Source organism: Carcharhinus amblyrhynchos, chromosome 21 (assembly GCF_965287045.1).
Source record: "Carcharhinus amblyrhynchos chromosome 21, sCarAmb.v2.hapA, whole genome shotgun sequence".
NCBI classification, from domain to species: domain Eukaryota; kingdom Metazoa; phylum Chordata; class Chondrichthyes; order Carcharhiniformes; family Carcharhinidae; genus Carcharhinus; species Carcharhinus amblyrhynchos.
The window spans coordinates 21,089,003-21,111,499 of NC_137344.1; the positions used below are offsets into that span (position 1 = coordinate 21,089,003).

At 45.4% G+C, this 22,497-nt stretch overlaps 1 protein-coding gene across 4 annotated transcripts in view; it reads right to left on the reverse strand.

Moving 5' to 3' along the window:
* The window catches only part of bahcc1b (BAH domain and coiled-coil containing 1b), a 278,363-nt gene that overhangs the window by 101,768 nt on the left and 154,098 nt on the right, over positions 1 to 22,497 (reverse strand). For all 4 annotated transcript variants that reach the window (XM_080209603.1, XM_080209605.1, XM_080209604.1 and 1 more), the window contains 2 exons: positions 18,782 to 19,648; positions 191 to 387 (listed from right to left, as the gene is read on the reverse strand). In XM_080209603.1, the coding sequence (XP_080065729.1) occupies positions 191 to 387; positions 18,782 to 19,648 (1,064 nt within the window). The remainder of the gene's footprint in view (positions 1 to 190; positions 388 to 18,781; positions 19,649 to 22,497) is intronic.

Consider the following 22,497-nt stretch of genomic DNA (forward strand, 5'->3'; position numbering starts at 1 on the left):
GATAACAAACAGTCCAGACTCGTGCAGGAAGAATTAGGTGCATGAGATTCAGGATGCCTACCGAGTGTTGTGGAACCTAACATAGCAAGAAGCTACTTTCTTTATTCACAATTGGTGCAGAGGGTAACCCAATGGAGCTGAGAGCGAATGTCGTCTGCCTGGCTGATACTAAATGCACCGATAAACTCACCGTCTCTGCCTTTGGACTCCATGAGTACTTCCTCCGTAAATTCAGCACCCGGGGGATGCGCACTGTGTAGGGTCTGCTTGACCCTGTGTCAATATGGTGGTCACCCATTTCAAGGGGTACTGCTTCCACCAATGAACGGGCAGCAGCAATAGTTGCAAGGCTTTGGAGATCATGAGTAAGCATAGCCGCGTCGTCCCCTGTGTACAAGAAACATTTTCATATTTCATTAGCATTGATGCATTGTCTTATGCGCGATCCTTTGCAATACAACCTCACTTTGTTGAACTCTAGCTTTAGTTCATTCTCTCTCCCCAATTGCCTAAAGAGGTGTTGCCAACCACAAATTTTCACATGTTCACCATCAGTTTCTTTTACTGCCTAATTTCTTAAAGAAGTTCCTTCTTAATTCCTCTCAATTTATACCTCCTATTCCCTTGATTTATTTCTGTAGTTTATTCTTTGTTTGTTGCTACTGGTTAACCAACTGCATTAAGTTGACTAAATGTTCAGAGAAAATTAATGGGCAAGGTTCAAAGATTCAAGAAGCAAATAAAATCTTTCACCTTTGGAAATGGAAGCTATCTTTACAGATGAGAAAATGTAATAAGATCGTGGCAGGCTGCAGTATCAATACTTTTTACTGTGATAACTTCCCTTTCAATCTAAAAATCAGGTCAGAACATCTTTGCTTCTAGTCTACATACCAAACTCTGCACAACCCCTGGCATCATCAGCATTCTCCAGCTAACTTAGTCCTTGGCTACAATCTCACTCTTTCACCTGTTCCAAGTAGCTTGGCTAAGCTCCACCGGCCACTAGCAACAAGCAAAATACCAGAACAGCTAAATTGGATAGGCCCCCTGAGAAACAGGTGTCAGGATTGCGATTTAGCCCTCACTCATTCAACCGGTTGCAGGCAGCAAATCAACTATATGCTTCCTGCTCAACTGAGTGAGTGCTATGTGCAGCCAATAGTAACACCTCTACTTCCTCAGGAGGCTAAGGAAATTTGGTATGTCCGCTACGACTCTCACCAATTTTTACAGATGCATGATAGAAAACATCCTTTCCAGATACATCACAGCTTGGCATGGCTCCTGCTCTGACCAAGACCACAAGGAACTACAAAGGATTGTGAGTGTAGTTCAGTCCATCACGCAAACCAGCCTCCCATCCACTGACTCTGTCTACACTTCTCGCTGCCTTGGAAAGGCAGCCATGATAATCAACGACCCTGTGCTCACTCCCCACACATACTCACTTCCACCTTCTTCCATTGGGAAAAACGGGTGAAACTTGATGATAAAATTGGGCCCTTAGTGTCAGGGGGTTTAGCAGGGTAAATACACAGGTTACAGGGTTAGGGCCAGGGTGGGATTGTTGTTTGGTGCAAACCCAATGGGCTGAATGGCTTCCTTCTGCACTGGAGGGATTCTATGCTCTTTGGACACTAAGGGACAACTTAGCATGGCTAATTCACCCAACCTGCACATTTTTGGAGTGTGAGAGGAAACCGCAGCACTCGGAGGAAACCCATGCAGACACAGGGAGAATGTGCAAACTCTACACAGACAGTTACCCAAGGCCGGAATTGATCCTGGAACCCTGGTGCTGTAAGGCAGCAGTCCTAACCACCGTGCCATCATGCCACCCAAAACAGAGATCAGATTCAGGTGGAAGTTCCATAGGGGCAATGATCAGGAAAATTTACCCTATTATTTTCTGTCTGCTGTATGTTTTTTCTGGGGTAAATATGGAAAAACACTTGCTAGCCACTCATATGTACATAATGAAAAAACCCCAAACTGTCTAATGTGGACATTTGTTGCAGAACAATATGCAACACCTTTGCTTAAGGCAGTCACAGTTACAGGTGCACCATAGAAAGCATCCTTTCTGGTGTCTCACAACTTGGTAAGACTCCTGCTCTGTCCAACTCCATAGAAACTACAAAGGGTCATGAATGAAGCCCAGTCCATCACGCAAACCTGCCTCACACCCATTGACTCTGTCTACACTTCCCGCTCCCTCAGAAAAGCAGCCAACATAATTAAGGACCCCACACACCCCAGACATTCTCTCTTCCACCTTCTTCCATTGGGAAAAAGACATTTAAGTCTGTGGGTATGTACCAACCAACTCTCGAACAGTTTCTTCCCTGCTGCCATCAAACTTTTGAATGCACCTACCTCACACTAAGTTGATCTTTCTCTACACCCTAGCTATGACTGTAGTACCATATTCTGCACTCTCTCCTTCTCTATGAACGATATGCTTTGTCTGTATAATGTGCAAGAAACAATACTTTTCACTGTATGCTAATACATGTGACAATAATAAATCAAATCAATTTAAATCAGTTCAAAATAACAGTGCACCAGAGTTTCTTTGACATCTGAGAGGACAAAAAAGAAGCTTTGGTTTAATGTCTCAACTAAAAGACAGCAATTTTGACAGTGCAGCATTCCCTCAGCCTAGGTTATGTGTTCACATCTCTGGAGTGGGGTCTGAACTTGCAATTGTCTGCCTCGTGAGAGGCAAGAGTGCTGTTACTGAGCCGAGGCTGGCACTTGGTACCAGACAGGCAAAGTTAGCAAGCGTCCAGAAGACAGAACAATTTTTGCTTGAGGGAGTTCTCTCAATAAACTCAGAAAGAGTAATCTTCGGCCAGTTTTCTTGTGGAAACTGGAGCCAGCCTCAAAGAGTTAAAATCAAATTTCAGGAAAATGCTGGTGGTGTAGATCTTCGAAAGGGTCATAGACTGAAAATAAGTAAATTATGTCAACTCATCTTAGACAAGACAAACGCATGATGTCATATAACTTTGCAACACAATGCCTGTTCTCCAATTCCCTGGTTATCCTATAGGAATGACCTCACCTAGTTTCCAACAAAGAGTCGCTAATGGATTCAATATGTCCTAAGATACTTCAGCAACAGTCAATCATTTTGGCCAGAAATGATCAATTGGGCTGATAAAAAGTTTTTATTGATTGAAAAATGTAACAAGACTACATGGATTCAATAATTCAACATCCTGTGTGTATGTGTGTGATGATATTTGTATTCTGTAACTTGCAAGCTTGGGGAACAGAAAATTCAAGTATGTTTATCACAGCTTGTGTATCCCCATGTATATAATGTGATAATCGATGCATGTGGGTACATAGTGGCTGGAATCTTTCGGCTGTTCCCACCAGGGGGATTGTTCCGGTCCTGTTGACGGTGACCACACGTCATGCGTTTCCTAGCAGAGGGTGTGCATAAAATGGGAAGCCCAATGTGGGTATGCATGCTACGTGTTTTAGTTCAGATTTCCTTCCAGTAATCAGATTGGTAACTGTCATGTATGTTGCGACATGTCCCTTTAAGAGACCTGGGGCAGAAGTGGGGTGATCTGGGACAGAAGCTCCACCCTGGGTGATGCTTACCAAGCAGTCTTGTGCTGGCTGTGCTCGAGAATAGATGTGTTAATAACCAGTTCCAGTTAGTTTCTCAATTTCACACTCTATTAAACAAGCCCTTTCTTATATGTGTCACAGTCTCTTGTTACAAAGCACATATAAAACCTAAAAGCTTGTTGGATGTAGCACACTCTTCAGTACAGTAGCTATAATGGTGTGCCCATTTTGGGAGCACAGTCCCATTCTGGGCAGCATCACGGCACAGTGGTTAACGTCACAGCGACAGGAACCCAAGTTTGATTCCCGGCTTGGGTCGCTGTCTGTGGGGAGCCTGAGCATTCTGTCTGTGTGTGTTTCCTGTGGGTGTTCCGGTTTCCTCCCAAAGTCCGAAAGACATGCTGGTTAGGTGGACTGGCCATGCTAGTTTCTCCCTCAGTGTGCCCTAACAGGTGCCAGAGTGTGGCGACTAGGGGATTGTCACAGTAACTTCACTGCCGTGTTAACATAAGCCTACTGTGACACTAATAAATAAACTTAAACTTAGTCTGGGTGATGTCTGACTCTTCCATCAGCCCTGTTGACCTAACTAGGTTAGACAGAAAGGCTCACCTATGGATTTAAGGCCTTTTTTTGAGAGGGTGGTGGGTAGGACCTCATTTTTAGATTGTCAATCCCAGTCAGCTGGAACCGCTGCATCACCTACCTTTGAAATGAACCTCATTTCACATCAATTTCAATGGAAATAGTCAGCTAAAGCTTTTGGCCAATGTCCCACACCTGGCCTACAGCCTGGATTTCAAAGTGCATTTCTTTGTCATATTTTGTCCTGCCTTACCCAGGATTGTAGGCATAAGGCATATGGCATTTGCCTTTCTGGGCCTATCGGTCAGTAATCCTGACACAGAATTACATTCAGCCCAACAAGTCTAAAGAAAAGAAGAGAAAAAAAACAAGAAAAGGGGAATTTTTCATCATGAACGATGAGACGAGGATTGACAATTCACATTTGTTCAACACCTCTGGTACAGATGTGGAAACCCCTCTCTGTGGATTTTTGCCTCTGTCCTCAAAGAACATTTAGGTAGTGGCTGCAATTAATTTTAGACAGCACCTTATACATCTGACGATCAAGTGACAATGAAGCGTGCCAGTTAGTATTTAGTTTAAGCTGCAGTGCCCCTTTCCCAGTTTTGTGATGATTGTTAATTTTGCTGCTGCCGGGTCTCCCAGTACATTCCTTTCCCGCCCAGGCAGTGTGAAACTTGGCAATAATCCAGGAAACTGGAGAATGGCATTCATTTTAATATAGTGGAGCAATGATAATTAACCCCTCACTGTCATGCCAAGGATAATGGATGAAGGGCCCAAAAGTACCCAAAAACATGGTGTAAGCCACTTCCTCTGTAACTTCAAGACTTTCTATGTCACAGGTACGAAATTATATTTAGTGTATATATACATGCATGTTATATGACACAGTGTGTATTCTATGGTACATTTGTGAGGTTAGGGTACATATTTTTTGACAATTTTTTTTTATTCGCTCATGGGATGTGGCATCATTGGCTGGGCCAGCATTTATTGCTCATCACTAATTGCCCCTGAATTAAGTGGCTTGCTGAACCATTTCAGAGAGCAGTTAAGAGTCAACTATATTGCTGTGGGTCTGAAGCCAGCCAGACCAGGTAAGAATGGCAGATTCCTCTCTTGAAGGACATTAGTGAACCAGAAGGGTGTTAACAGCAATTGATATTGGTTTCATAGTCATCAATAGACTTACAATCCCGGAATTTTTATTGAATTCAAGTTCCACCATCTGCCATGATGGGATTCAAAATTGGCCTCCTCCAGAGTGTTACCTTGGGTCTCTAGATTACTAATCCAATGACAATGCCACTACGTCACTGCCTCCAGCATATACACATTTGATAAGATTAATAATTAATCAGCTATTGCCACAGTTTTGGTCCCCTTATTTGAGGAAAGATGCACTGGCACTGGAAGTGGTTCAGAGGAGGTTCACTTAATTGATTCCAGAGATGAGGGGTTTGTCGTATGAAGACAGATTGAACAGGTTAGGCCTTTACTGTCTGGAATTTAGAAGAATGAGGGGAGATCAAATAGATGATATTTAGATGATAAAAGGTACGGATAAAGTAGATGTGAAGTGGATGCTTCCTCTTGTGGGGCATTCCAGGAGACAGGCTATAGTCTTGGGATAAGGGGTAGCAAAATTAAAACAGAGTTGAGGAGAAACTACTTTTCCCAAAGGGTTGTGAATCAGTGAAACTCATTACCCCAAAGTGTGGTGGATGCTGGGACAGTGAATAAATTTAAAGAGAAATTAGACAGATGAAGAGGGAGAAGGCAGGGAAAAAGGGGATGGGGAGCATATCAACCATGATTGAATGGCGGAACAGGTTCGATGGGCCGAACGGCCTAATTCTGCTCCTATATCTTATAAACTTATGAAATTATTGTCAATGAATGCAGGTCCAGTATCCTTCAGCCGTAAATCTGAAAATCGAACATATCCAAAAACCACACTTTCTCTGAATGTCATCGACCTTTAGTGTGTGAAGTTTAGCTGTTTGCCTGCACTGTTTACCTTGTAAGTTTTGTGGTGAACATGTCAAAAAGAAACTAGTTACTGGTACCCAGCATTTATTATTCTGTAACACATCTGACTTTTCTAACTGTTTTATCTACGTCAGACAATAACAAGCCGAGGATATGGCTATTGTAATGTAAGTTTATAGGTGCTATCTGAAAACAGAAATGATCCAAAATCTGAAATGCAATCAGCCCCAAGAGTTTTGGATAAAGGATACTCAACCTGTGCATGATAATCTATATGTGAATGTGCATATAGCTTATATTTTATCTAAGAATTGTACTATAGATATTTTAAAACACACATCTTGTATCATATGCAATTTAACCCATCATTTTATGTGTGGCACGGTGGCACAGTGGTCAGCACTGCTGCCTTACAGTACAGGGACCCAGGTTTGATTCCCGGCTTGGGTCACTGTCTGTGTGGAGTCTGCACATTCTTCCTGTGTCTGCATGGCTTTCCTCCGGGTGTTCCAGTTTCTTCCCACAATCCAAAGATGTGCGGGTTAGGTTGATTGGCCATGCTCAATTGCCCAAAAGTGCTAGTGGGACTAGCAGGGTAACTACATGGTGTTATGGGGATAGGGCCTGTGTGGCATTGTGGTCGGTACAGACTCAATGGGCTAAATGGCCTCCTTCTGCACTGTAGGGATTCTATTCTAGGATCCAGGCAGCACAATGTTATTGGTATATGTCATATGTGTTAGATATAAAAATTATGCTTGGTTGCAAAAGATGTGGGAGTACTACTGTCATTAGCTGGATATGTGTGGATGATACTGGTGCCAGAATTTGTAAAAGTGTCAATCTACACATAAAGTTCTTATAAAGAATTCAAACCAAGACAAATGATAAATTTTCAGTCATTTCTGGTCAATGAGTCGGGATTGTCGAAAGAGAGACTTTCAGAGAAACAGTGAAAATAATTTAACTGTGCATTCATTGACAATAGCTGTAGAGATTAAATTTTACTCTCAGCCTTATTCTGCTATTGAACAATCCAAACATTAACACTGATCTTCAACAGCATTGAAAACTGGATTTGTTATTTTCCCTCTTGCTCTTTTTTCTATATTACGCACCACTCCTTGTTGAGTGTGAGTGAGCTTTTGTTGACTGCTTCCGGAGAATTCTGTGATATTGGTCTTGGGTGACATTCCCCGCTGGTGTCAGCGCAGGTGATCCCCACTTGGGGAGCCACTGTGCAAGGCCCCTGCCAAAACTGGGGGCCTGCTTTCGAAGAAACAATGTTGTGTTTGCCTTCTCCACAGCAAGACACGTTAGTTAGTCATAGAATCATGGAATCCCTACAGTTCAGGAGGAGGCCATTCATTCCATTGAGTCTGCACCAACCATAATCCCACCCAGGTCCTATCCCCATAACCCTATGCATTTACCTTAGCTAGATCCCTTGACAATAAAGGGCAGTTTAGCATGGCCAATCTACCTAACCCGCACATCTTTGGACTGTGGGAGGAAATCAGAGCACCCTGAGGAAACCCACGCAGACACGGGGAGAATGTGCAAACTCCACACAGATAGTGACCCAAGCCAGGAACTGAACCCAGGTCCCTGGCGCTGTGAGACAGCAATGCTAACCACTGTGCCAACGTGCCGCCCCTAACGCCCTGATGCCCAGTCCATTTACACCGTGAGCTGGAATTCTGAGCGCCAGTCGCCAACTGGGGAACAACTGCATATTTGGGATTTCTGCAAGTGTCAGTAATGACCAATCGTGCTGATGGCGTGTATGCTGTGCGCTCAGCATCCTGCCCAACCGCAGCCTGCAGAAGCTTGCGACAACTGCTTGGTGTCAGCAATACCATGGCATTCCAAGGAAGCTCTGAAAGCCAGGTGTCAGCCTTGGCTCCATGGTAGCTGCATTGCCTCTGACTCAGAAGACTTTAATCAAGCTGTGCTCACCCAGTTTGAAATTTAAATTTGATCTGATTTTGATTTGATTTATTATTGTCACATGTATTAGCATCCAGTGAAAAGGATTGTTTTTTGCGCGCTATACAGACGAAGCATACTGTCCACAGAGAAGGAGAGGGTGCAGAATGTACTGTTACAGTCATAGCTAGGGTGTAGAGAAAGATCAACTTAATGCAAACTAGATCCATTCAAAAGGCTGCAGGGAAGAAGCTGTTTTTATGTTGGTTGGTACGTGACCTCAGACTTTTGTACCTTTCTCCCGACGGAAGAAGGTGGAAGAGAAAATTTCTGAGCATGGGTTTCTTAATTGTGCTGGCTGCTTTGTCGAGGCAGGGGGAAATGTAGACAGAGTCAATGGATGGGAGGCTGGTTTGCGTGAATGGGTTGGGCGACATTCACAACCTTCTGTAGTCTCTTGCAGTCTTGGGCAGAGCAGGAGCCATACCAAGCTGTGATACAACCAGGAAGAATGCTTGCTATGCTGCATCTGAGCCTTCGTGTCGTACTGAAGGGACTGCTGCTTTCAGATTAAATTTCGGGCTGGACGTTATCCTCCCATGCCAACGGGTTTGAAGGCAGGTGAACACATAAAATCCAGGGATAGACTCCCCGCTGCCCAGCCACTCCACCCAAACCTAGGAAAAGGTTTACTAGGATGCTACCAGGATTTGATGGTTTGAGTTATAACGAGAGGCTGGATAGACTCAGAGCTTTTTCTCTGGAGCGTAGAAGGCTGAAGGGTGATCTTATAGAGGTCTATAAAATAACGAGGGGCATAGATCAGCTAGATAGTCAACATCTTTTCCCAAAGGTAGGGGAGTCTAAAACTCGAGGTTTAAGGTGAGAGGGGAGAGACACAAAAGGGCTCAAAGGGGAAATTTTTTCACACAGTGTCTGGAACAAGCTGCCAGAGGTATGAGTAGAAGTGGGTTTTGTCTTTTAAAAAGCATTTAGACAGGTATATGGGTAAGGTGGATATGGAGGGGTATGGACTAAATGTGGGCAATTGGGACTAGCTTAGGGATTGAAAAAGGGTGATGTGGACAAGTTGGGCTGAAGGGCCTGTCTCCATTTGTAAATCTCTATAATTCTATCAGCAATCTTAAAAGATCTGGGAGGCATTGGGCAGCCGTATTGCGACCCTTACATGGCCAATTAACTGAACATTAGTTAAACATTTAACATCCCCCTCCCCACCCTCCAGAAACAACACCTGTAAACCAGACTTTCTTATCGCATTGTTGTTTGTGGAGCTTGTAACGTGCAAGATGTTCCCTTACAGTAGAACATATGCTATACTTCGCAAGTATTTCAAAGGCTTTGGAACAGTTTGGGACTTCCACAGTCATGGAAGCTGTTAATACACCTCACTTACTTCAAAAAATGGCAGCCAATGGCAACCCTTATAAAAACAAAATAAGGGACAGCGTGAGGGGATAAGGGTGGGTGGGTGTAACAGTTAGCAATGCTTGAAACTTCCTGAAACATATGAAATTGAAAGGCGAGATTTATATGGCATCAGTTTATAGGTAATCTGCAGGATTAGGAGAGAAGGGCAATTGTACAGGAGGGGTGGGGAGAATTTGAACGGGAGGGGAACTAATGTCTTAGCGGGGAGGTTAGCTGGGGTGTTTATGAATGGTTTAAACTAATAGGGAGGGGGGGTGGGGAGGTGGCTGGGAGAGAGTCGGGTGAAAGGAAAATTATCAGGGAGAAGGAGGTTCCGAGGGACACTCGTGGGTTGAACTGTGTCTGTTTCAATGCTAGGACTGTGGCAGGGAAAACGGATGAGCTTAGGGCCTTGATGTTTGTGAGGCAGTTAGATGTGGTGGCTGTAACAGAGACGTGGTTACGGGAAGGGTAGGACTGGCAGCTGAATGTTCCTGGGTACAAGTGTTTTAGGTGTGACAGAGGAGGTTTGAAGAGAGGTGGAGGGGTGGCACTGTTAGTAAAGGAGAACATCACAGTAGTGCAGAGGGAGGACGATATGGAAGAGACAGGGATTGAGTCACTGTGGGTGGAGTTGAGGAATAAAAAGGGAGAGATTACATTGCTAGGGGTGTACTATAGGCCACCCAACAGCCCGAGGTCAGTGGAGGAAGGCATTTGCAGGGGCATTTTGGACAGGTGCAGGAAGAATAGAGTGGTTGTAGTGGGTGACTTTAATCTTCCTGGAGTGAATTGGAGGGGGCCTAGAGCTGGGGGTACGGAGGGAGAGGAGTTTGTGAAATGTGTTTTGGAAGGGTCTCTAGAGCAGTATGTAACTAGCCCGACGAGGGGAGGGGCTATACTGGATTTAGTGTTGGGTAATGAGCCAGGGCAGGTGGTTGAGGTAGAGATAGGCGAACATGTGGCTAACAGTGACCACAAGTCCGTCTAGTTTAGGATAAAAATGGAAAGGGACGAGTGCCGGCCGAATGGGAGTGTGCTGAACTGGGGAAAGGCGAGCTATGGCAGGATTAGGAGGGAGCTGCAGGACACTGATTGGGAGGGACAGTTAGCTGGCAAGTCCACGGTTGGCAAGTGGGAGGCTTTTAAGGGCAAAATGAAATGGTTGCAGGGGAGGTATGTTCCGGTTAAGTGGAAGGATGGGAAAGGTAGGATTAGAGAGCCGTGGATTACAGGGGGTATTGAAGACTTGGTCAGGAAGAAGAGGGAGGCGTATGTTAGGTCGAAACGACTGGGTACGGAGAGTGCGCTGGAGGAATATAGAGAGAGTAGGAGGGAGCTAAAAAGGGGAATTAGAAGGGCGAAGAGAGGGCATGAAATGGCTTTGGCTGGTAGGATTAAGGAAAATCCAAAGGCATTTTATTCCTATATTAGGAGCAAGAGAGTAGTTAGAGGGAAAATTGGTCCTCTTAGGGACAAAAGTGGGGAGTTATGTATTGAGTCGGAGGGAATGGGGGAGCTCCTGAATGAATACTTTGCGTCGGTATTCACAAAGGAGAGGGGTTCGGAATCGTGCGGTCTCTTGGAGGGAGCTGAGGATCAGTTGCAGGAAATATCTATAACGAGGGAGGAAGTGCTAGGGCTTTTAGGTAGCGTAAGGACGGATAAAGCTCCGGGGCCTGATGGTATTTATCCCAGGCTGCTTAGGGAGGTGAAAGCTGAAATTGCTGGACCTCTGGCGCAAATCTTTGTCTCTTCTTTGGACACAGGTGAGGTCCCAGAAGACTGGAGGGTAGCAAATGTGGTACCGCTGTTCAAAAAAGGTAGTAGGGATAACCCTGGAAATTATAGGCCGGTGAGTTTGACATCGGTGGTAGGGAAATTAATGGAAAAAATACTTAGGAATAGGATGTATGAGCATTTGGAGCGTTGCGATCTGATTAGGGATATGCAACATGGCTTTGTTAGAGGGAGATCTTGCCTTACGAATCTTGTGGAATTCTTTGAGGAGGTGACAAAAACGGTTGACGATGGGAGAGCTGTTGATGTCATCTATATGGATTTCAGTAAGGCGTTTGACAAAGTCCCTCATGGTAGGCTGGTAGAAAAGGTTAAGGCACATGGGATACGAGGTCAGGTAGCTAGGTGGATTGAGAACTGGCTGGGTAGTTGTGGAGGGGACCTTGTCGGGCTGGAGGCCAGTGACCAGTGGTGTGCCGCAGGGCTCAGTACTGGGACCTCTCCTCTTTGTAGTATACATAAATGACTTGGAAGAGAGCGTAGGTGGTGTGATCAGCAAGTTTGCAGATGACACCAAGATGGCAGGGTTGGCGGGTACTGAAGTGGATTGTCAGGTGATACAACAGGATATAGATAGGTTGGTGCATTGGGCAGATAGGTGGCAGATGGAATTTAATCCTGACAAATGCGAGGTGATGCATTTTGGAAGGAATAATGCAGAGAGGAGCTATGTGATTAAAGGTAGACAGATTAGGAGTATAGAAATACAGAGGGACCTGGGAGTGCAGGTTCACAAATCCATGAAGGTTGCGACACAAGTGGAGAAGGTTGTTAGGAAGGCTTATGGAATGCTAGCCTTTATAGGAAGGGGTATAGAGTATAAAAGCTGCCGTCTAATGCTTCAGTTGTATAGAACGTTGGTTAGACCGCATTTGGAGTACTGCGTCCAGTTCTGGTCACCTTACTACCGGAAGGATGTGGAGTCTCTGGAAAGGGTGCAGAGGAGGTTTACCAGGATGTTGCCTGGCATGGAGGGGCTGGGTTACGAGGAAAGGTTGGAGAAACTGGGACTATTCTCCTTGGAAAGACGGAGATTGAGGGGGGACATGATAGAGGTATATAAGATACTGAAGGGAATAGACAGAGTCAATAGTGAGAGACTGCTCCCTAGACTGGGTACAAATACAAGAGGACATGATTTAAGGGTGAGGGGGGAGAGGTATAATTTGGATGTGAGAGGAAGGTTCTTTACACAGAGAGTTGTGGGGGTATGGAACGCGCTACCGAGTAGGGTGGTGGAGGCGGGAACGTTGGACTCGTTTAAGGTTCAGTTAGATAGACACATGAGTGAAACGAGGATGGAGGGTTACGGTAGGGGCGATTAAATGAGGGTTAGAACCTCGGGAGACACCGGAAAAGCAGACTTGTGAGATTAACGTTTTTGTCTTTTATTCCGCAGGTGGAGGTCCACCTCGTTGTCAAACGAGGGGCATGCACACGGTGGGTCGTGCGTGGGCTGCTCTTGGAGGTTCCGGGAGTGGCCTAGTACTTCGTGTCGGTGTGTGTGCTTGATCCTGGACCGGTAGACGGGCGCCGCAACAGCCCGGTGACTAGCACTGCTAGCTGTGCAGATACACGGATTTGGGCCTGTGTCTGTGGGAGTTTGTGCATTCTCCCTGTGGTTGCGTGGGTTTCCTCCGGGCGCTCCGGTTTCCTCCCACACCCCAAAGATGTGCTCTTAGGCTGACTGGTTTTACCAAATTGACACTATTCTCCCCTGAATCTGGCTAAGTTAGGGGTTCCATCTGTAGACACGCAGGGTAGAATAGGTGTAGGGTGATGCGGCGGCGTGGGCTCGTTGGGCCGAAGGGCCTGTTTCCCATGCTGGGTTGTTCTTTGTTCTTTGTTCTTTGATTCATTTTTTAAATTGCATTGCACCAATTATTTTTACCGGGAGATGTATTTGTTACTAAAGACCCACATTCTCATTCATTAGCTAATGAATAAGAATGTGGGTCTTTAGCAACAAATACATCTCCCGGCAAAAAAAACGCTAAACTAAAAGGGGGCACGGTAGCACAGTGGTTAGCACTGCTGCTTCACAGCTCCAGGGACCTGGGTTCAATTCCCGGTTTAGGTCACTGCGTGAAGTTTGCACATTCTCCTTGTGTCTGCATGAGTTTCCTCCAGGTGCTCTGGTTTCCTCCCACAGTCCAAAGATGTGTGGGTTAGGTTGATTGGCCATGCTAAAATTATCCCTTAGTGTCCTGAGATGCATAGGTTAGAGGGATTAGTGGGTAAATATGTAGGCGTATGGGGGTGGGGCCTGGGAGGGATTGTGGTCGCTGCAGACTCGATGGGCCAAATGGCCTCTTTCTGTGCTGTAGGAATTCTAAGTCAATTCTAATTCTAAACTAAAGGAGTGAGAGTTTATTAAGAAAATACACCTCTGACAACAAGTGGCCACCTCAACTACTCCTTTTCCCACTTCCTAATAAGATTTCAATCATTTAGACCAATCTCCACATTAAACGTGTAGGACCGGTAAACACCTATCAGGGAGAGGGAGAAGTTCCCAAGTATAAAAGGTAACACACTCCACTCTCACTCTGACATTCCCTCGATTGCTTCTGTTGGCAAAACACCGTCCCGCTCCCCATTGAGTCTGATGTCCGCTGAGCAGTCACCACTCATTCTCAAAAGCAGTCAAAGCTAAAGAATCCACTCTCCTTCTCTTTCCAACACTTTACATTTGTCCCAGTGTGGCTTTTAAATCTTGTTTTGCTTCTGAGTGGGTGATTTCACGAGGGAAGTTGTTCCTTGTGTGCAGCTGCAGGAAGTGATCAGAGAGGGTTCCTGCCATGCTGGTGTAGGCAGGCGGAAACATTTGATTGCGTTGGGCGACATCACGGACCTTTGGCATTGTTCTCTCTCAGTGTTTTGAGATCAGAGTGGAGTACAGGCCTTTGGGGAGAGCCGTTTTACAAGACAGATTCTTTATCTTTTTGCAACACAAAGGGAGAGGGGCTTCAGGAACAGAGGATTGTTTTTGGCACCAATCTGAAGTTTTAATATTCAGGAAATAAGTCATTGTTGCATTGTGCCCATGTTTGTTCTATAAATACTAAAAAAAAGAAATGATACACTAATTTGATCCTTTGCACCACATCCTTCTCTGACCTACTGCAGGAAAAATGGGTTTTAAAAAGGCCTCTTTCTATTCAAATACATTCTTGAAAATCTCAATTACAAAGTAGCTTCATTTTAAATGAATAGATTGTACGATTTCAGCTAAAATACATCTAGCATTAGAGTATCATTGCAAGGACCAAATAGTTTTGAACAGGAATGTAAAGTAGTAAATGGTTTAGACAAATACTAAAACTAATCATGCACTCTAGTGTTCTTTGAACAGGGCTGGTAAGCAAAACTATTCTATTATGGAATAGTTTTTAACTCAGCAAACCCTTCAGGATATAGTAAATGAGCTGAAATGATCTCAAAGCTTCCATCCGCATTTACAAATTGGTCTCAGAGTCCCCACCCTCTCTCTGGCCTACATGCAGCCTGAATCTGGACAACTGCCCCTTCCCTTTGACCACATCACTTTCAGTTTGGGCTCGTACCTTGGGCTTTACTTCCCAACTTTAGTGCACAGTGCAACATCTTCCCTACTTCCATAAGTGTCTTGAATTCTTACATTTTCAACCCTCTCCTTTAACCCCTGGTCAGTGTTCATTTTCCAGCCCTCGTTCCAATGTTCCTGGGGAATTATGTTCCATTAGAGGCTTGACACAAATACAAGTTATTGGCACTTTGGACTCAACACTGCACTTAACAATTTCAGGCTTTAATCTCAGCATCGATTTGTCTCCTCGCTTTTGCATATTTTGAGCTTCCGCTTTTCTCTCGTTTTTGCTTTAAGGTGGCAGCTGTTCATCGTCCTGCCATTCACACTTCCTTTGTTTCTTTGTCCCGTTGCCACACCCTTTTGTCTCTGCCCCCTTACCACTCTTCTGCAATTTGATCTTTCCTGTCTTCCACCCTATCACAGACTTTCCGCTTTTTCCACCACTTCACCTGTTTAAAACTTTTTCCATTTCTAACTTCCCCCACTTCTGATGAAAGGCTGTTGACCTGAGACGTTAACTGTTTCTCTGCCTGCAGTTGCTGACTGACCTGCCGAGTATTCGCAGCATTTTGTTTTGCTTCTAAATTCACATTTCCAGCATCCAGAGTAGTGTGATTTGACAATATTATTGTTTCACAGATATTCCAACTGAAGAGGTGGCTTTTAGCAAATATGCCTTTATTTTATTGATTTGTTATAAAAGAAAGAGCTTGTCTTTATAGCGTTTTGCAGCTAATGAAGCATTTTTGAAGTGTAATAATGTAGGAAGTGCAACAGCCAGCTTGTGCACAGTAAGGGCGGAATTTTACTGGTACATTTGCCTGAGATTCGTACGATCCCACCCGAGGCCAACGGAGAATGCCGTTCTCCAAGCCTGGCCTGCCCCCGGAATCGGGGAGAGTGAGCCGGTAAAATTCCAGCCTAAGACTCCACAAATATCAACGGAATAAGTGAGCTGATTGTATTGGCTGGGGGGGGGCATGCTGGTCAGGATACTGGAACACTCTCTCTCTTTATCCTTGAGCTGTACTCTGGGATATTTCACCCTCACCTGAGATGACAGACAGGGCAACAGTTTGGACTTTTCCATGTGCGAAATGGCACCTCCGGCAGTACAGCACTCTCTCAGCACTGCACCGAGGTGTCAACCTGGGTGGTGCGCTCAAGTCTCTGAAATTGGACTTGAGTCTCTAGCTTTCAGAAATGAAAATGCTGCCACTGAACAGGTTTAATTCACAGGTTTTAAGTTGGTCCGCCTTGTTGTCCAACGAGGGGCATACACGCAATGGGTCGTACTTGGGCTGCTCTTGAATGTTCGAGATTGGCCTAGTGCTTCATGTCGTTAGGGTGTACTTAAACTGGACCAGATGCTGGGCAACACGACAGCTCAGTGACTATCACTGTTTACTGTGCAGACACATGGATTTGGGCCGGTGTCTGTGGGAGTTTGCTCATTCTCCCCATGCTTGTGTGGGTTTTCTCCAGGTGCTCTGGTTTCCTCCCACACCCCAAAGATGTGCTATTAGGCTGATTGGAAGTAATAAATTGTCCCTAAATTAGTTTCCCTCAAATGTGGAATGCCATAAAACAATAGATAAGGGTCATGGGTGGAGGGGGGGGACGGGTAGTGTTAAAATGGCGGCACAGGCTCGTTGGGCCGAAGGGCCTGTTTCCCAGGCTGTTTTTGTTCTTTGTTCTTTGAACCAAGGCTGACACCCAACAGTTCTCTCACTAAGTAACTGTCCAATCGGTTTAATGGTATCATCATAAATCTTACCTCCAGCTGAAACAGGATATTTAGTGATGGTAAGGCAATGGCATAGTGACAATGTCATGGGGTTTGTAATCCAGAGACCCAGGGTAGTGCTCCCATGGTGGGACCCGGGTTCGAATCCCACCATGGCAGGTGGTGAAATTTTGAATTTGATTAAAAAATCTGGAATTAAAGGTCTAATGATGACCATTGTTGATTGTCATAAGAACCCATCTGGTTCACGACTGTCCTTCAAGAAAGGAAATCTGTCTTACCTGGTCTGGCCTACACGTGACTCCAGACCCACAGCAATCTGGTAGACTCTTAAATGCCCTCTGAAATCGTGACGCTATGACCAGAGGCAATTAGGGATGGGCAGCAAATGTTGGCCTTGCCAGGGATGCCCACATCCCATGAAAGAATAAGGAAAATAACTAGAACTTGAACAGTGCCATTCACCAATCTGCGCTTGTTCCAAAAATTAAAGTTTTTTTTATTAATGTCACAAGTAGGCTTACATTAACACCACACTGAAGTTACTGTGAAAATCCCCTAGTCAATACACTCCAGCGCCTGTTTCGGAACATTGAGGGAGAATGTAGCAAGGCCAACGCACCTACCCAGCATCTCTTTCTGACTGTTGGAAGAAACTGGAGCACCCGGAGGAAACCCACACTGACACGGGGAGAATGTGCAGACTTCAGACCCAAGCCAGGAATCGAACCTGGATGCCTGGCACTGTGGGGCAGCGATGCTAACCATTGTGCCACTGTGCCACCATGTTGAATAGTTAAGTGTATCCTTACACTTCAGTTTGCATGACATAAATGGAATATTCCTCTTAGCATTAAATGGGATGTGTAAAATTCCTGAATTTTAGAAATTTGGCATGCACTCCAATCGGAATTCACACTGGTTTAAAATAATACTTTTTCTCAACAAATGTTCTCCTCTTCCCTTCTAGAAGATATTTGGTGGAGTCCTCTGGATCTGGGGGGCCTTGCCAAGCGTGCATTATTTTTACTTGAGTTACAATAGTAAGTGTTGACAGGCAATGTTCAGCATGAGAGCCAAGTACTATTTTGAACTCACTTTCACTGAAGTAGCGCGTGGATCGGAAAAAGCAGTGGGAAAAGGAGATGAGATTCCCTTTTTTAAAATGAGATATGTTGAGACCAATGGTAGTGGCCCTACCACCATTCTGGCTCAGATCGGCACACACCAGAGATCAGTCCAGGAATATTGGAAAAGAGTTTTGGGTGAGACCTGATATGATGGCCATGGCGGGGAGAGGGAGGAAGGGCTTGTCAGTAAATCTCCCCTCGGTCTCGTTAAGTATCAGCTCCCCTATTATGCAAGTGGTGGCTCGCTCAATATGGAAGGAACAGCGGGGGGCGGTTTAAAACCACCTGGCTCCACACAGGCCGGCAGTCGATAGATTTGGGACCGATCCGCGCTCTACAGCTGTTGAAGGGCATTCAGATACCACTGTAAATAAACAGGTAATTAGTGATGGATAACTGGCCTCTGCAAGTGTAGGTGGGGGCAAAATTTCTCCAACTTAATAAGAAGACTGAATAGTTTTCTAAACAATGTTCCCCCTTCACCCTTAATCCACTCACTGCTTGTGTAACCTTGCTGTGTGCAAACTGGCTGTTACATCAGTGACTGTATTAGCTGTGACTGCTATGGAACTTCTTGAAGACATGGTGCTGCATCCACATTATTGTTCTTCTCTTGACATTCTGTATCGTCTAGTTACTCACTGGATAAATCAACTGATTGGTGTAAAAGGCATTAAAGGATCCAATCAGCCAGGGACGTATTAATTAGCGGAGCAGGCTTGATGGGCCAAATGGCTTACTCCTCTTCCTATGTTCCTAATTAGATCAATTTTATTTTGAAATTCCACTAAACACCTGGAATTTCAAAAACCCAAAGTCATCACACAGGTTCTTCCATTCAAATATATTTTTTTGGTGAGGGGGAGGGAATTATCCAATCGTAGGAACAATCAAAGTAACTACAGTTAGGAAGAAACTGAAAAGGACTAACTGAACAGCCACCACTGCAGACACTGATGCCGGGTAGAGTGAAGATGTACTAAAAGTTAAAGTAATTACCTTGACTGCTGCTGTCACAGTTTTGTTGTTGCTGTTCGAGTTCTGCCAGTTCGCTCAGCAGAGCTATTCCATGCATCCCTGAGCAGGGGTAATAGGCTGAGGTTGGGGGGTGCAAAGGTGCTGCAGGGGCACTGGGCACCTCAGGCTCTACAGCGAACAGCTCTCCCATGCTGAGGCCAGCTGCCACCAGGGCATTCATCCCTGCCATGCAGTCCAACCGCCACCTGAACACTTCATCCCTCTCCGAGGCATCGTGGCTAATTTCTGGATCTTCGTCATGATTCGCCGGTTTGGCTTCCTCAACAGTTTTGCATTCCTGGTTTAAGTCAGTCTCAGCTCCTGAACCCGAGTGATCAGAGTTCCTTACGTCCAACGTTTCACTGGTTAAAGTGGCGGATTCACCGGTCGAGTGAGGTGACTGGGTCACTGAAATCTCTAATCCGCCCTCTCCTCCTGTAAGTTCTCCGTCTGTGACAATTCCCTGAGAAGCAATCAAATGCCTCGAGCATTCCACGTTTTCTTTCGTCGGTGACTCAAGTTGCTCCGCAGTTGAGCTCTCTGCTAGCGATGCGTTTGCCGGCTCCTTTTCTTCAGAGGCGCAGAGAATCGTGTGCGTGTTTTGCTCCACAACATCCAAGTCGTTGGATGCGATCTGCTTGTCGGTGGGGTTTGCCTCCTCCACCACGTCGCGCCGAGTATCACAGTGAATTTTCGCACCAGGCGTAAAGGTTCGAGACTGCTCCGGTTCAGCCGCCGTGGTGACGGGTTGCATAGTTTCGGGGTCCGCGGGATCGGCAGGGTGCACAAGTGGAGTAGGGGAACTGTAGCCCATGGCAACGGCTGTGTATGTGTAACCAGGCGGGAGATCTGGAGGAGAGAGTGAGAAGGAGCGTGTATTAGCCAAGACATTAACCCTCACCACTCACCAGAATCTGAGATTATTCAACATGGTTTTACCAGTAGAGACATTGATTTCTGCATTCAGGGCTGCCTTAGCACCATAATGGCGGCCACTCCACTTAAAATTTTCAGCAATTCTCCACGGTGATGTCCATTTTTGGGTGCATGATCCTATTGTATAGAACAGGAACTGTACAGGGTAGGGCTTACTGGGGAGTGCAGTTGCTGTGTTAAGCCCATTTTAATTTATTCCCCTTTTCACTGATAAATTGAACACGGCTCAATAGACAAATCATCGCTTACAGTGACTGTAATCATAATGCGAGGATACTCACTCTATGTCAACCTTTTGATGCCCGCGATCTCGTTTCATTCAGGTGGCTTGTGTTCACAAACTGTTACGCTAATGTCAAAAATTATTCACGGAACAAAGAACCCCAGTGGAAGTGGGAGCAGGGGCCGTGTGACGCTTGGGAAACTCTGAGCAAGGTTATCAATTTGTTTCTAAGGGTGAAAGGGTTAAGCCTCATCGCTTCGATGCTCCTCACCCTGAACTGATAATCTCCCGTCCGATCGTCCAGCTGTCACCGAGCGCCGGCAACAAAACAAATGTTATTGCTCTGTCTTCCCCAAGAACTGTGAAGGTGCCCCTGACTCTATCCTGGCTGGCAGCATCCTGACTAACTTGTCATCAACTGAGTGTAATTAATGATATCCATCCGCCTCCTTGACAGTACCACCAGATGAATATGTATCCTTCCACCAAACTGCTTCCTTCCCAAGGACTGCTGAAGGATAAAAAAGGTTCCCATCTAAAGGTTGCTCAGGCATTTTCTGCCTTTCCACTCCAAAATAAAGACAAAAGAATTAGCAGCTGCGAGTCGTCTAGCCTTGAAAATTTGAAGGAAAAACATCGGACTTTAGTGTCTTGTCTGTCTGCCAGTCATATGGCTGGCAACAGACATGACACTAAATTAATTTTTACATGGCAAGTTGTAAGATTTAAGGACCATGCAAAGTGTTTTGAGATTTAAAAATAAAAGATAGAGAAGGAGTTTTCGGTGTAGCGTTGTCCGTTGGGATTCCTTTCTTTATTCCCTCTGGGGAAGGTAGGCAATCAGAGCCTGGATTCTCCCAGTGGGGCAGAGAGCAGGAGTTGGGACTGTTTCTTTCTGGGTTCCTAACCCGACCCTGAGTGAGGGGGAGAGGGTGAGGGGAACATCGTTCTACAATTCTCACTGATGTACCCCCTTTATTGACATGGGGACAGGTTCTATGCCCAATTAAAGATGCCAGAAGGGCTCCTAAAGTTGAAGGGCCAATCAGAAGCCTTACAGCTTGAGATGGGCAGGTAACTTTGTGGGGTGGTGATGGCCTAGTGGTATTATCGCCAGACTATTAATCCAGAAACTCAGGTAATGTTCTGGGGACCCGGGTTCAAATCCTGCCATGGCAGGTGGTGGAATGTGAAGTCAATAAAAGAAATCTGGAATTAAGGACCTACTGATCACCATGAAACCATTGTCGATTGTCGGAAAAAACCTATCTGGTTCACTAATGTCCTTTAGGCAAGAAAATCTGTTGTCCTTACCTAGTCTAGCCTACATGTGACTCCAGGTCCACAGCAATGTGGGTGACTCTCAACTGCTCTCAGGCAGAATTCACCAAGCGTTGGATTGTTCACCCACTAATAGGGAACATGAGCTGGCATTAGACCGTGGTGAGACAGGTTAGTTTTACCCTACTGATGATTATAAAGTGTTGTTGCAGTAGTAATCCTGCTCAGCACGAGATGAACCACAGGTTCAAACATTTGGTGTATGTGCTTGGCTGAGGAGTCAATGGCGCAAAGCTACCATCTGTGGGATTATGACTGAACGCCTCTAAATCAGAATCCCGCCTAAAAGTCGGGATGGACAATAAATGCTGACCAGCCAGCGACACCCATGTCCCACGAATGAATAAAAACAAACTGAGAAGACACTTCAACTTGGAGGCAACCTCTCACCAATCCTTTTTAAGACTTTTAAATACAGAACAGATTCAGCAGCCAGCCACCAATTTGGGGAGGGGATGGGGAAAATGTCCCCTCCCAAACCACAAAGTGTAACCTTTGGTTGCCCCCCCATACCCTGGTAGTGAGGGCCTCTAGGCCTATCTGGAGCACTGGAGCCCAAGTCTGCCACTGGATGCCTGTCTTCAGGCAGTTCAGCTGCTTCCAACTGTGCCAGGGAACTCCCAGTCAGTCTGCATTAGATGTGATTTACAGGGAGGGGTGGGTAACCCTGCCAACCGTGAATACAGCTTGGCAAAACTGACCTGCGGCGAGAACAAGATTGGGAAATTGGCATGCAGGCCAGCGCCAGTGTTTTCAGGACTTCTCCACCTCTGATCCCATCCTCAAGCCCTCCACTTTAACAGGGATGAGTACTTTCTTGTCTCAAAGCGTTTTCCCTCTCTGCCCAAGAGAAAACCTACTGAAACCTGGTGAGTTTAACACTTTGTTCAGTGTCCAGTATCGTTATCAGATCATCTACTCTTTCAGCTGTTAATTCAAAAGCTGTCCATTTATTAATATTCTCCTGGTAATGTCCAGAAAATGTTAAAGAATAAATACCCAAATAACAGTGTCCACTTATTAGCTGTGCTTCCCTGTGACCTGAGATGTCAAATTGCTGTTTCCTGCACTTCCCCAGGGTATTTTGCTACTCATTCATGATTTGTGGGAATTGTTGGCAAGGCTAGCCTTTATTGCCCAGCTCTAATTGTCCCTGAGATGGTGGCATTCAGCTGCCATATTGAATCACCGCAGTCCA